Source organism: Panicum virgatum, chromosome 3N, assembly GCF_016808335.1.
Source record: "Panicum virgatum strain AP13 chromosome 3N, P.virgatum_v5, whole genome shotgun sequence".
NCBI lineage: Eukaryota > Viridiplantae > Streptophyta > Magnoliopsida > Poales > Poaceae > Panicum > Panicum virgatum.
Genome location: NC_053147.1, coordinates 46585125 through 46597459, shown reverse-complemented (window position 1 = coordinate 46597459; position 12335 = coordinate 46585125). Strand labels below are relative to the sequence as shown.

The following is a 12335-nucleotide window of genomic DNA, read 5'->3' as shown; positions in this document are numbered from 1 at the left end:
GGCTGCAGCCAGTCCGCCTGCTAGGCAAGGCCGGCGGCAGGTGCCCGCCTGCCGTGGCGATGGCGGCGGCAGGTGCCCGCCTGCCGTGGCGATGGCGGCGGCGGGCACAGATTGAAGCCTACGGCCGGTATGTCGTAATCCATGCACAAGTGAACAAGGACAAAAGAGACATTTTATACCCGAAATATATGCAAAAGAAAAAGACAAATGATGGAAAATACACTAAATGACAGTATAATCAAGTGGCTCACATTTAGAGTCCTATTTTTCCGATATCGATGTTTGAAATGGCAAATTTGCGAAGCGCATTATTTCAAGTCCCATTTTTGCAATTTTCTCCGCCTTCGAGGTTGCTTTGGAGGACAGCGAAGCTCACGTGTAATGTATTCTGCGCTTCCAGGTAAGCGAAAATTAAACTAGGCATTTAGGTGGGATTTTTAATTATTTTTGTCGAAAATCCTCTTATAAACGGAAACAAACAGGGGCACAAGACACGCGCTCGGCAGGCCCAAGTGGCGGCGCCTCACGACCCGTGGCCGGCCACGTGAGCGACTGTAACAGAACGGGCCAGATGGGCCGGGCCGAATCCCCGGGTACTGTAGCTCGGCTACTGTAGTGCCGAAAAAATACTGTAGCGACGGGAGTATAGTCCCAGACTGGAAGTTGAGAGAGGGACGAGCCAGCTTAAATACCAGGCCCAGGGTAGTTGAATAACTCCGGTTGCAACCTTTTGCGCGAAGCGAGGACGAAAGCGCAAGAGAGTTATTTAGCAGGTGTGATTTACTCAACGTGCAGAGTAGATCTTAGCCGTTACCCCGGGTCGGATCGTTACAGGAACATGAGGCCTACACAGGGCGATCCTATCTATCTTCCGTGTGATAGAAAGTTTATGAATCACAGCCTATGGATGGGAGCCCAGCGCGGCCCAACTGGATAGCAGTAGCAGGCTCCAGCAGCGCGTGGCAGACGAACGCAGAGCACACTAGCGCGCAGCGGACACTAGCTTGATTTTCTTTATCATATTTACATGTGTTTTTCTACTTCCGTTGCTGCAGTCTGCAGACCTGCAGTGCTAGATTCAACATTTTTACCAAACTCATTCAATACCGAAAAAAAACTAATTCAGCACTTTGGAAAACTAATTCAACATTTTTTAAACAAATGTTGAAATCGCATAATATATATTTTGGAGTGGTATATTGAAAATGTTGAACTATTATATTCAAATGTTGGAATACTAATATAAGAAAATACAAATAACATATTGGACCTCATTTTGTAACATTAATTCTAACGAATACTAAGTTTCAATCGAATCTTAAATTGACTGCATAGTTTAAGAGAAAAGATCAATTGAAGTTTGGAATGTGTCTAGATTCGTATTCACCTTCCACCACTCACCTTGCGCCACGTGAGCGCTGGATACTCTGCGCTATATGCTTGCATGCGTCGGGAGAGAATTGGCAACGCACCCACGTGTCCGTCTTTTACTTGTGGTTACTTATTCGCTGTGGAACTTAGTTTGAATCGGACGACCCGTAAACGTCGTACGAATCTTATACATCGGAAGATAGAAAATTTTCAATCGGAAGATAGATAGGATTTGGGCCTACGCAGCTGCCTAGGCCGGCTCACGGCCTGCAGGCCGAGCGGACCTGCAAACAGCCCGGAGGGGCGAGCCAGCCCAGCCCGCACAGGCCGGTGCAGGCGTGCAGAAGGCCAAGCGCTGCTCAACCCGACGTGGGCCAGAGCAAGGGCAGCCGGCCCAGCTCTGCCACGCAGCCCACCGAGGGAGCCAGGCCAGCACCAGCAAGCGGACCGACTACGAAGAGATAGAAGGCCCCGTTTGCATTTCCTTTAAGCTCTAGCTAGCTAATTAATTTATGCCTTTTAGTTTTAGTTCATTAGTATTTATTCTTAGTAAAAGCTTTTAAACCTTTGAATGCTTAGATAGTTTTAATTAGTATTCATTCTTGCTATTTTTAATTAATCCTTGCATGCTTGGTTAGCTTTGTTAATTAGCTTTTGTTATCACTAATCTTTGCTTGCATGCTTATTAATTGATCAAGGTTGACTAGTGCTAATCCTTTTTGTGAGACTCTTGATCAGCTTTTTGTTGAGCTTTGCTTCCGTTTAGTTTTGGGCTTTACTAATCAATGTTGAATCTTTGCATGCATTGTTAAGTAGAATCATTTCTAGCTTTGCTTGAGTAGATCAGCTTCTCTTTCAGTGCAAGTTTGTTCTGTGTTGCCTCCGCTTTGCGTTAAGGTTTCCTAATTGTTCCTAGGATATCGCTAGTTGACTCATGTCATCTTAGTGATTAGAAGAGAGGTGTTCTAGGCAGTGAATTGGAGTCAGCTTTTTTGGCTCCCATTCACCCCCCTCTCGTCGGCCGTTCCTATCCCATAATCGTATCTTGCTAGGATTGGCTCAAGGTTGCAAAACTTATTTTAGGATTAGGGTTACACACTAGTTGAACCGTAGTTGCACATCTAGATAGCATATTCTAGTCTCACACTATCCAGAAAACAGTCTAAAAAACCCCACGAACTCCTTCTCGTTTTCCATCTGATGAACTGTGATGTGATATTGACCTGTTGAATCTTGCTGGCACTTCTCCTTGGTATGCACCGAGAAGAAGGGTGAGTGGTATATCTTTGAGTCGTTGCTGTCATGAAGCCTGCACAAGGGAAGGCAATAAGATTTCTGGACAGCGCAACTGCGCGACTGCCCCGAGGCTAATCGACTACGTTCTGCACTGCGTCAACTATGATCTGCACTGCATCGTGTCTACATGAGGATGAAGCGCTGATCTGTAAGTGTGATGATTTTATACATTGGTTTACTTCAGTTCTTTATAGTCTATCTGCTGTTACATCTGAAATGCATAGCAGTAGCATTAGTTTATGTATTTTGCCTCAAATTAAAATCCAGTAGTTTTAAATGCATAATCCAACAGTGTTCGCAAAAATAACTGAGCAAAATAGCTTGATTACTTATTTCTAAGACAAGAACTCCAAATACTGAATATCATCTATGTGCTCCTAAAAATCAGCTGGCCTGGTTCATGATGATGGGTTTGACATGCCTAAGGCAGAAAGACTTCACTCTCTCCAGGCCATCCTCCAGCAGTGGAGGATCCACTGCGATGCTTATTCGGAGCCAATTCTTCATTTCCAGGCCGCTCCCTGCATATATGTATGTACCATGAAGTGTTTCCAGTTAGCATCATGCAGATGATGCAGCAGAGAGCTTGAGGAAAAATGCTTTGTGAATTCACAAAGTTAAACTGCTGGTTCGTTCATCAATAACTGAATGACTTGATACTGCTTTCTTATTTGCTAACTAAGATGAGTTGATCAATAACTGAAATGACGCGGTACTCTTTTCTTATTAAAACTAAGATGACTTTTACTCCTTCCATTCCAAATCATAATTCAAGCTGATCTAGCTTTATATATGGTTTTCTAGGAATATAACATCTATGGTACCAATAAATGCCTTATCAAAACATAATATCTTATGGTGGATTGGATTCAATAAAACTTACTGGATGTTATAATTGTTGATGTTTTTCCTGTAAACTTAGCAAAAGTTAGGAAATCATGACTTGGGACAAATCTAAGTGAACAATTGTATGGCACAGAAATTCATTGGCAGTATATTTGCCACATATGAAACTGTACATGCAGAATAAATCCGCAGCTATTGTATAGAACTCCATTACAATATTACAGTATATTATCCATCCTATCTTAGATACGTCAAACTATTTAATTTGTTTCTGAAAATTTGGTTCAAAATTCATTGTCATGTCATTCATATTCTCAAGAGAAGAGAAATATTTCCGTCAAATCCTTTAGAATTTGTAAATATATATTCTAGAATTCATGACAAATTAAATATGTAGATTTCTTTCAAATTTGAAACAACCTGCTACTACTAGCTAGCAAAGCATTGGCAATATAGGTGTTAAATCCTAGATTCTTTTACCTGGGCTTATCACCACGGACTCCTCTTTAGCCAACTTGCAGCAGAACTCAATATCGTCGTCTATGCCACAAAAACATGACATGTCCAACTTTACCTGTAGCCATATCAAACTACAAATGCTCATACCGAACTCCGGGGAAAAATGTCAATGGTTTAATTTACACTAACCATAACAAACATAGATCCCTCTGGTTTGTGAGGACAAGTGACGCCCTTGATTCCTTTCAGTTTCTGGTAGCATATCTCCGCTGTCTCTCTCATCACGTTCATTGCATTTGTGAAGAATGTTTCGTCCGTGTTTGCAATGATTTGGGGTATAGCTCCCTGCTCATAATTTTTTTGGGGGTCTTAATAGCAACTATACTAATCAATGTGTCCTGCTCCAAATGAGTGGTCTTTACAAGATTTCTCGGCGCTAACCTGAACAATTGCTGCAGGGTCTACTGAGATACCACGATAGACTATGATCGAAGCAAAAATCTATAAATTGGAGAAACGAGCTCTTTAGAAATAAGCAGATACATGGAATAAGTAAAGTGCAACAAGAAAGCTCATACAAGACTACAATTGACTAGACCATGGGATATGATACCTTCTTTTTTCTGAGGATTCCCTTTGGGTCGGTCATTGCAATCCAGCCCAGCTTCCAACCAGGCACCATCCACCGTTTGGATATGCCTCCCAGCGTCACCACAGGAGCAATCTCTCCAAACACGCCCATCGGCACAAATGGCTTGTTTCCAAAAACAAAATGTTCATAAACTTCATCACTGATTACCATTATCCCGAGCTCTCGCGCAGTCTCTGCAATCTAGAGAGAACTTAAGTTCGCAACTGAAAAATGAAATGGACGATATTAATGCTGATCAATAATATATCCAGAGCAAGTAAAAACTAATATATGAATAGGCCGTCTTAATACCAAACTACAACAAAGCATTTCAGTCCCAATCAAGTTGGATAGGCTAGAGTTGAAGCCCAACAGGAACTAGCTAGCAGGCCTGTCGAAAAGGGTGTGCGAGGTGGCCGTTTCGTATCCAAGTATAGGCATAGGCCTGTACATCCGTCAGGTACTCCGGCATTTTGAAGATCAGTCGTCCAATTGATTGGTGCTTTGGTAAAAATCGATTGATAGTATATAATAAAATACTCGAATCATGGTGTAAGAAGTTAATGTCGTTGCTCCTTTTCAAAGATTAAAAAAATAAAAATATCTCAAATGTTGGTTTAATTAGTAGTTAGATTAATCAACAATGGCTCGTTGCTCCTCCTTTTCAAAGATTAAAAAATGAAAATATCTCAAATGTTGGTTTAATTAGTGGTTAGATTAATTAACAATGGCTTGAATATTTTATTTGTTCTATAGTCCGATAACTATCCATGTATTTCTCTTTGGTTTATAAAACAAGAAGTTTGTTTCCTCAATCGGTCAATCCATAAAAAGATTCGACCAGGGAAGAGACATCCCCTTATTTTTATCTTAAAAGTTGTGTTGCGGCTCGAACCCGAGCTGGCTCAGGGAACCGGGGCCTTCCTGGAGACGGCACTGCTAGCTAGCAATCAACAAGGTCCAGGTACCTCAATAGCTGTTTTCGATGCACTCCTATTCAAGGATAACTCTTGGATATATACCAACAATTCAAGTCTCCTTTTATTGTCTCCTTCTATGTCAATTTTGGCCTCCCCATGCCTCTCTTGACATTACTGTCGTGCCTTATTAGGATTCCACTACGCATTGGTGCCTCTGGTATCTGGAGTTCTTCATTGGATAAGTCTAAACCATCCTAGCCAGTGTTGGATGAGCTTTTCTTCAATCGGTGCTTCCCCTAGCCTTTCATGTATATTATTGTTCTGCACTTGATCTCTTCTTGTACGACAAATATCCAACGCAACATATGCATTTCAGCAACACTAATCTGCTGAACATATCGTCATTTTGTGGGCCATATATACCAACATTCTACACCATACAATACGGCAGGTCTAATTGTCATTGCTGTTCTATAAATTTGCCTTTTACTTTCTGTAGTACCCTCTTATCACACAGAACGTCGCATGCTTGCATTGGCCCCACTTCATCCACCGGGCTCTATTAATTCTATGTCTAACATCTTCATATCAATATCCTTGTCTGTCTATAACATTGATCACAATTCACAAATGTCGAATGGTATCCTTCCTTAGCACTACTTGACCTTCCAAACTAACACCTCGCTTCTCATATGTAGTAGAGCCGAAATTCAGTTTTAGTTCTGCTGAGTCTAGATTTTTTGGAAGCTAGTCTCCTGCGCACACCTCTAGTTTGCTATGTAATTTAATCAACTAGCACTACATTGTCCCCAAAAAGCTAGCATTCACCAAGGAATATTTCCTTGTACGTCCCTTGTGTTGTGACTTCATCCATCAAGGTCGTCCTGGACATCTTAGGAGTCTGGTGCCATCAACTTAGCTAAAAGATGTTATAGTGATACACACATATTTCTTCTAATAAACATGTCTTTCTTTTGTTTTTATCAAACATGTCTTTAAAATATTATTTAAGGATCATCTCAAAAGAACCATTTTCATCGACTAATAGATAAATCTTTGAGGACCTTCTTTTTACTAAAATAGTAAAATGTAAACCTTATTGGAATGGATTGCATTGCAATAAGTTAGGCCAGTCTAAAAGCAAATTATCAACAACTTATAAGGAGGTTTGTCCGCTCGGCTGGTCATGGGAGGCAGGTTTGTAGTGCTGCCTCCATATGAGGTCGTGAGTTCGACTCTAGCAAGCGGCAACATTTTAAGCCTTTTAAAGGCTGGGGCCCCCTCTCCGCCTCTTTAAATTTAGTGCTACATTGTCTCTTTTTGTGAAGTCGTGGATTAGTTGGAGGAAGAGGATTAGGAGAACACAAGTAACTTTCACTAGAAAATAAAATAATATAGTATGTTAACTTTCACTAGAAAATAAAAGAATATAGTACGTCTGAAGGGGGGGGGGACAGATTAGTATAGAGATTTCGTTGGAAATGTTTAGTTGTTCCATTGTCTACCTAAACACAAGCACCCTAGTAAAGAAAGTAATATAGAGATAAAATTTGAGACCCAAAATAGTAAAATGTAAACCTTATTGGAATGGATTGCATTGCAATAAGTTAGGCCAGTCTAAAAGCAAATTATCAACAACTTATAAGGAGGTTTGTCCGCTCGGCTGGTCATGGGAGGCAGGTTTGTAGTGCTGCCTCCATATGAGGTCGTGAGTTCGACTCTAGCAAGCGGCAACATTTTAAGCCTTTTAAAGGCTGGGGCCCCCTCTCCGCCTCTTTAAATTTAGTGCTACATTGTCTCTTTTTTGTGAAGTCGTGGATTAGTTGGAGGAAGAGGATTAGGAGAACACAAGTAACTTTCACTAGAAAATAAAATAATATAGTATGTTATCTTTTCACTAGAAAATAAAAGAATATAGTCTGAAAGGGGGGGGGAACAGATTAGTATAGAGATTTCGTTGGAAATGTTTAGTTGTTCCATTGTCTACCTAAACACAAGCACCCTAGTAAAGAAAGTAATATAGAGATAAAATTTGAGACCCTGTGCTGCCGGTCTAATCACACGTGCGCCCAGGACAGGCCTGTCATTCATCACCATGGCAAATAGATAAGGACTCAAAGCTGAGCCTTGATATAGTTCTATTTTAATTGGGAAGTCATTCATCTCTCTAGTGTTCGAACACTAGTAACAACAATATAGTTTGTTTTTAGAGAAATTTTACAATGATAAAAAATAGGAATCATCCATCTGATAAAATCCTACAGTGGTAAAAATAGGAAATACCTAGGATAAAGTACCTAGTACTTCCAAAATATGGGACCAAGTACCTAAAAGTGGGACCGAATACTAATTTAATTTACTTTTATAAATACTTTTCATAGATCAACGGCTAGAAACAAGTTTAAGGTAAAAGTACCTGAAAGTACCCGTTGGTACTTTACAATCACTGTAAAAGAGCTCATATTTTTAATACCAAACTATAAGAACATTATAAAATAATACTATGAAGTCAAAAATGCATTAGGCACTCACTAACCTTGGCCAAGTGATGAGAGGAGTACACGGCTCCAGAAGGGTTATTGGGGTTGACGATAACCATGGCGACGGTGTTCTCATTCGCAAGGGCCTTTACACCTTGAATGTCAACTTCCCATCCCTTCTCTGGGAGAAGATCATAGTGCAGGAACTTGAGTCCGCTCAACGCGGCGCGTGCTTCATACAATGGGTACCCTGGCCGCGGCAGCAGCACATTAGCGCCTGGCGTGGCAAGGACGGCCATCATGATCTCGATGCCGTGGTTGCAGCCAGCGGTGAGGACAACGTCACCTGTGGAGAGCTCGTAGGGGAGGTACCGGGACAGGTAGGTAGCCACTGCACTGAACATATTTCCAAAAAAAAAACATGTTAAGAACAACTTGTTAAGAGGTACCGTGATCTATAGTTGTCATGAGTGATTGACTAGAAAATTTGAGCCTTTTTTCGAATTATTTCATATTTCATATATGCTTGATTATGCTATGGATAACCGGTAGTGTTATGTTGTGTGTGTAAAATATGTCTTGTGTGTTGTGTCTCTTGACTTGTGATGTGCAAGTGTTAGATGCAATATGATGGTTGATGACGAGCTTTGAAGGGCAATCGAGTGTTCATGCCGAGGGATCATGTGCAAGGGTCTGCGACTGAGGGACCCAATCAAGAAGTCCATGTAAGACGATGGGTGGTCCCAGAGTAGTTGATCTCGTCTACTTCCTCCATTTCAAATTATAGATCATTTTAATAAATCTAGATACATAGATTTTACTATGCATCTAGATAAAAGTTACGTCTAGATACATGACAAAAATTATGCATATAAATTTGCGACCTACAATTTGGAATGGAGAATATAACTTTTGAAAATATCAATATATACCTACTATCATATATGTCCTGCTTCTGTAGATTCATTTGCCTAGACAACATCAGTATTTGAAATGTTCACTACATCTGTCCACGACGACGTACGGCTACGCCGCAGAGGCGGCGCCGGCGAGTTGGTTTTGCGTACCTGCACGCCTCGGTGACGCCGGTGGCGGAGGGGTACCCGTTGTGCTTGCCGGAGGCCACGGCGGCGGTGACGGCCTCCTCAGCCGCGGGCGCCGTGCGGAAGCACGCGAACGGCGTCGGGTCGCCGCTGGCGAGCGGCACGACCGGCCTCGGGTCGCTCGCGTCGACGCAGCCGTAGATCCGGCTGACCAGCGCGCGCATCCTTATCTCGCCGTCGGCCGCCGCTAGCTCCGGCTTCGCGGCGCCGAAGCGCCACGCCACCTCACCGTCGCAACTGTCCATTGGCGCCGCCGCAGCTGACCGATCGACCTGCTGGCCGCGCGGGAGTTTTGTTCGCTGCTCGATCGCCGAGCAAAGAGGGGATGCAGTAGAATGCAAGCTCCACGGTATGGTATACAAGCGGGACGTGAGAGAAGGTCATGTGAAGGCAACAGCGACGACTTGGCGTGACTGGTATTTGTATATTCAATTTATTATTAGCTACGAAAAAGCATGGGCATGTGATCGAGGCTCGTAAGAACATTTGGGCCACACCACACAAACATTTGTTCGCTGGGCAAGTTGTCGCTGTTTTGCTTTTCAGCAGCCGCATCCGTCCAACTCTTCACGAGTCGAATCTCAAGGATTTTTTTCTACAGTACCTGGCCTTGGCACGGTCGTGAGAATGCGTTGGGATTCAAGATTTTCGAGCTACACCTGTGATGAAGTTTTTTTTACAAATATACTACAGATGCGGACATTCACAAACACGTATACGCACTCACTTCTATAAAAATAGACAAAGAACCCTATTTTTATGAGCACCTCCTATAGACTCAACCGGCATATATTCTTAAAATTGAGAAAGTTACTATAGGTACCATGTTGGCGATGGATACATCACCTACCATTAAAAGAATTATGCCGGTTTAAAATTCTAAAAATTTCTAGAAAAATAACTCTTAAAATTGTGCCTAATAAGGTCATAAACCTAGATAGGCAGATTCCACCCTAAGAAGTCTTCTCAGCTGAGCTATTCTCGTAGGAGTGTCCAAAAAATTAGTTTTGGCACCTTGCCCAATACTTGGGAGGAGAAAAGGACCCCTCCGGCAGCTGTTCCCAAAAATCAGTCAAAAATAAAATTCGCTGCCACGCGTCATACATTCATGGGCCCAGCACTTCCATCAACGACCCAAGAACACGTTCAACGAAACGATGCAACTCATTAGAATAAAATAAAATCCATCCAAATATGCAAGACACAAATAACATAAGTTGCAGCTGCACTCAAATGACCCAAAATTCACTACTAATAATTTGCAAATCTAACTAATTAAACCTTGCCAAATAACGGATCTAATGTTTACCTAAAAAAACTAATTGCATATATATGTTTATAATTAACTAGCTAGCAAGGCCCACGTAGTTGAGTTCCACGGAACCCAGCCACAGCCTCCCATCCTTCTCTGCGACGTCACTAAGCGTGACGCCCTTGGGCGCCGTCATCACCTCGTGCTCGGCTCCCTTGGCGTCGACCCGGACGCCGACGAGGTGCTCTGGATCTGTAGCGTTGATCTTCTCCCGGTTCAGCGCGAACCAGTAGCCACCCTTGCCGTCGCGCCGGACGTTGTCCGCGTAGCCCGGCAGGTCGGCGAGGAGCTCGTAGCGCCCGGCCTTGGGCCCCCTCAGCCAGTACCTGAACGCCTGGCACGGTCCCGTGTGTGCCACCACGACGTGCGTCCGGTCAGCGCTGAGGGCGACGCCGTTGGGGTACGGCAGGCCGGCCTTGAGCACGGTGGCGCGCCGGGCCCGCGAGTCGTACCGGAGCAGCCGACCGGTGGCGTCGCGGTGGATCATGATCTCCGTGTTGCGCGCTCGCGTGTAGACGGTGCTGGAGTCGGTGAAGTAGACGTCGCCGGTGACTTGGTCGACGTCAACGCCGTTGACGAAGTTGAAGGGCACGCCGCCGGCCTCCGTCGCCAGCATCTCGGCCTCGCCGCCGCCCGGCCCGACCTTCATCAGGCCCAGGTACGCGTCGGCGATGTACAGGTCGCCGGTCTTGGGGTGGAACTGCAGGCCGAGCGGGCGGCCGCAGACGCTCTCCGCGCCGTCTGGGCGATCCGTGGACGCCGAGCACATGGGGTTCTTCTTGTAGTTAGGGCTGTATGCGAACGTCGTCCAGCCCTGGGGGCTGGCAGGATCCCACTTGAGGATGCGGCCGTCGGAGACGCCGGCGTAGGGGCCCTGGCCCTGGCGGTCGAACGCTAGGCTCTCGGCGCCGGTAACACCGTGGGGCAGCCAGACGTGCTCAAAGGTGAGGCTCCTGGTGCCGCCGCCGGGCTTGGGGACGTGGATGCTCCAGGGCGTCGGCTTGGCCTTGATCTGCTTGGCGTGAGCGGCGCATGCCGACGACAGGACAAGGCCGACGAGGAGGATGGCAGACATGGCGTGGATGCGCGACATCTCGACACGAGAGTTTTTGTCGGATCGATGGAGGGTTTGGTTTGATGCATGCATGGGGTGGATGGCATCTATTTGTAGTGCTTTGTTTCGTGGCCAGCGCGCAAGCACGAGGCTGTTGTGTTGTGTCGAATGCGGACACCGGTGTCCGTTGGGGTTGGGTTGTGTCGAATGCGGACACCGCTGGGCTTGGTCTTCCACGCGAAAAAAACAGAGAGGAAGTATATATTATTAGAGATATAATTAGACTTTTTTTGAGAAAGGATTACCCCTGCTTATAGGAAAGCATGTAGTTTCTGGTACAGACTCCCTGAGATATATACCACCTAACGTTAACGACCAACTAAACAAGTTCAGAGACCAGCTAATAAGGAAAAGACAGACCCCTGACCTCGAAACACAAACTAACTGAGACGGAACTACGGATCGGAGAAAACACTACTGCAGAAAATGTTTATAGGGGCGGGTAGAATGGCATCTTCAGGGGCGGGCGCGCGACCCGTCCTTGTCTCCCGCAGCTAGAAATCGAGTTTTACAGGGACGGGTATAGGGCCTGCCCCCCTGAAAATCAATTTACAGGGGTGGGTCATGGCACCACCCGCCCCTGGAAACTCTTTTTCAGGGGCGGCCCACCCTGTGAGCCGCCCTTGCAAACAATTTTTTCAGGGGCGGCTGACGCCGTCACCCGCCCCTGAAATTCAATTCCCGCCAAGCCAAAATTTGAAATTCCATTCAAATTTCTGTTTCCCACTGTATTTAATTATTCTAATTTTTGTTTCCCGCCAATTTTCACCTCTAAATCAATTGCGCGATTCATTTCAGCATTT

General features: G+C 44.6%; 2 protein-coding genes across 3 annotated transcripts; both read right to left on the bottom strand.

Moving 5' to 3' along the window:
* Nucleotides 1-2809: 2809 nt before the first annotated feature.
* Nucleotides 2810-9503, bottom strand: LOC120666035 (nicotianamine aminotransferase 1-like). Of its 2 annotated transcripts, XM_039945822.1 has the most exons (8): nt 9071-9503; nt 8350-8399; nt 8060-8253; nt 4586-4804; nt 4414-4473; nt 4162-4317; nt 3994-4087; nt 2810-3188 (listed from the first exon to the last, which is right to left on the bottom strand). In XM_039945822.1, exons 1-8 carry the CDS (start codon nt 9349-9351, stop codon nt 3052-3054), a joined length of 1191 nt encoding a protein of 396 aa, XP_039801756.1. In that variant the 5' UTR covers nt 9352-9503; the 3' UTR covers nt 2810-3051. The 2 variants fall into 2 exon arrangements, with proteins under 2 accessions (XP_039801756.1, XP_039801755.1); XM_039945821.1 differs by having other exon boundaries at nt 8060-8399.
* A 748-nt stretch (nt 9504-10251) lies between these two features.
* LOC120663316 (protein STRICTOSIDINE SYNTHASE-LIKE 10-like) lies at nt 10252-11523 on the bottom strand. Its single transcript, XM_039942129.1, has one exon. It carries the CDS (start codon nt 11509-11511, stop codon nt 10453-10455), a length of 1059 nt encoding a protein of 352 aa, XP_039798063.1. The 5' UTR covers nt 11512-11523; the 3' UTR covers nt 10252-10452.
* Between the last annotated feature and the right edge of the window lie 812 nt (nt 11524-12335).

Bases quoted from the DNA above. Each gene is read 5' to 3' on its own strand.
- LOC120666035 (XM_039945821.1), bottom strand. From the start codon at position 9,351: ATGGACAGTTGCGACGGTGAGGTGGCGTGGCGCTTCGGCGCCGCGAAG. The intron at 8,400-9,070 runs GTACGCAAAACC...AAATATGTTCAG, and splicing joins GGCGTCACCGAGGCGTGCAG to TGCAGTGGCTACCTACCTGT. The intron at 4,318-4,413 runs GTTAGCGCCGAG...AATTATGAGCAG, and splicing joins ACCCTGCAGCAATTGTTCAG to GGAGCTATACCCCAAATCAT.
- LOC120663316 (XM_039942129.1), bottom strand. From the start codon at position 11,511: ATGTCGCGCATCCACGCCATGTCTGCCATCCTCCTCGTCGGCCTTGTC.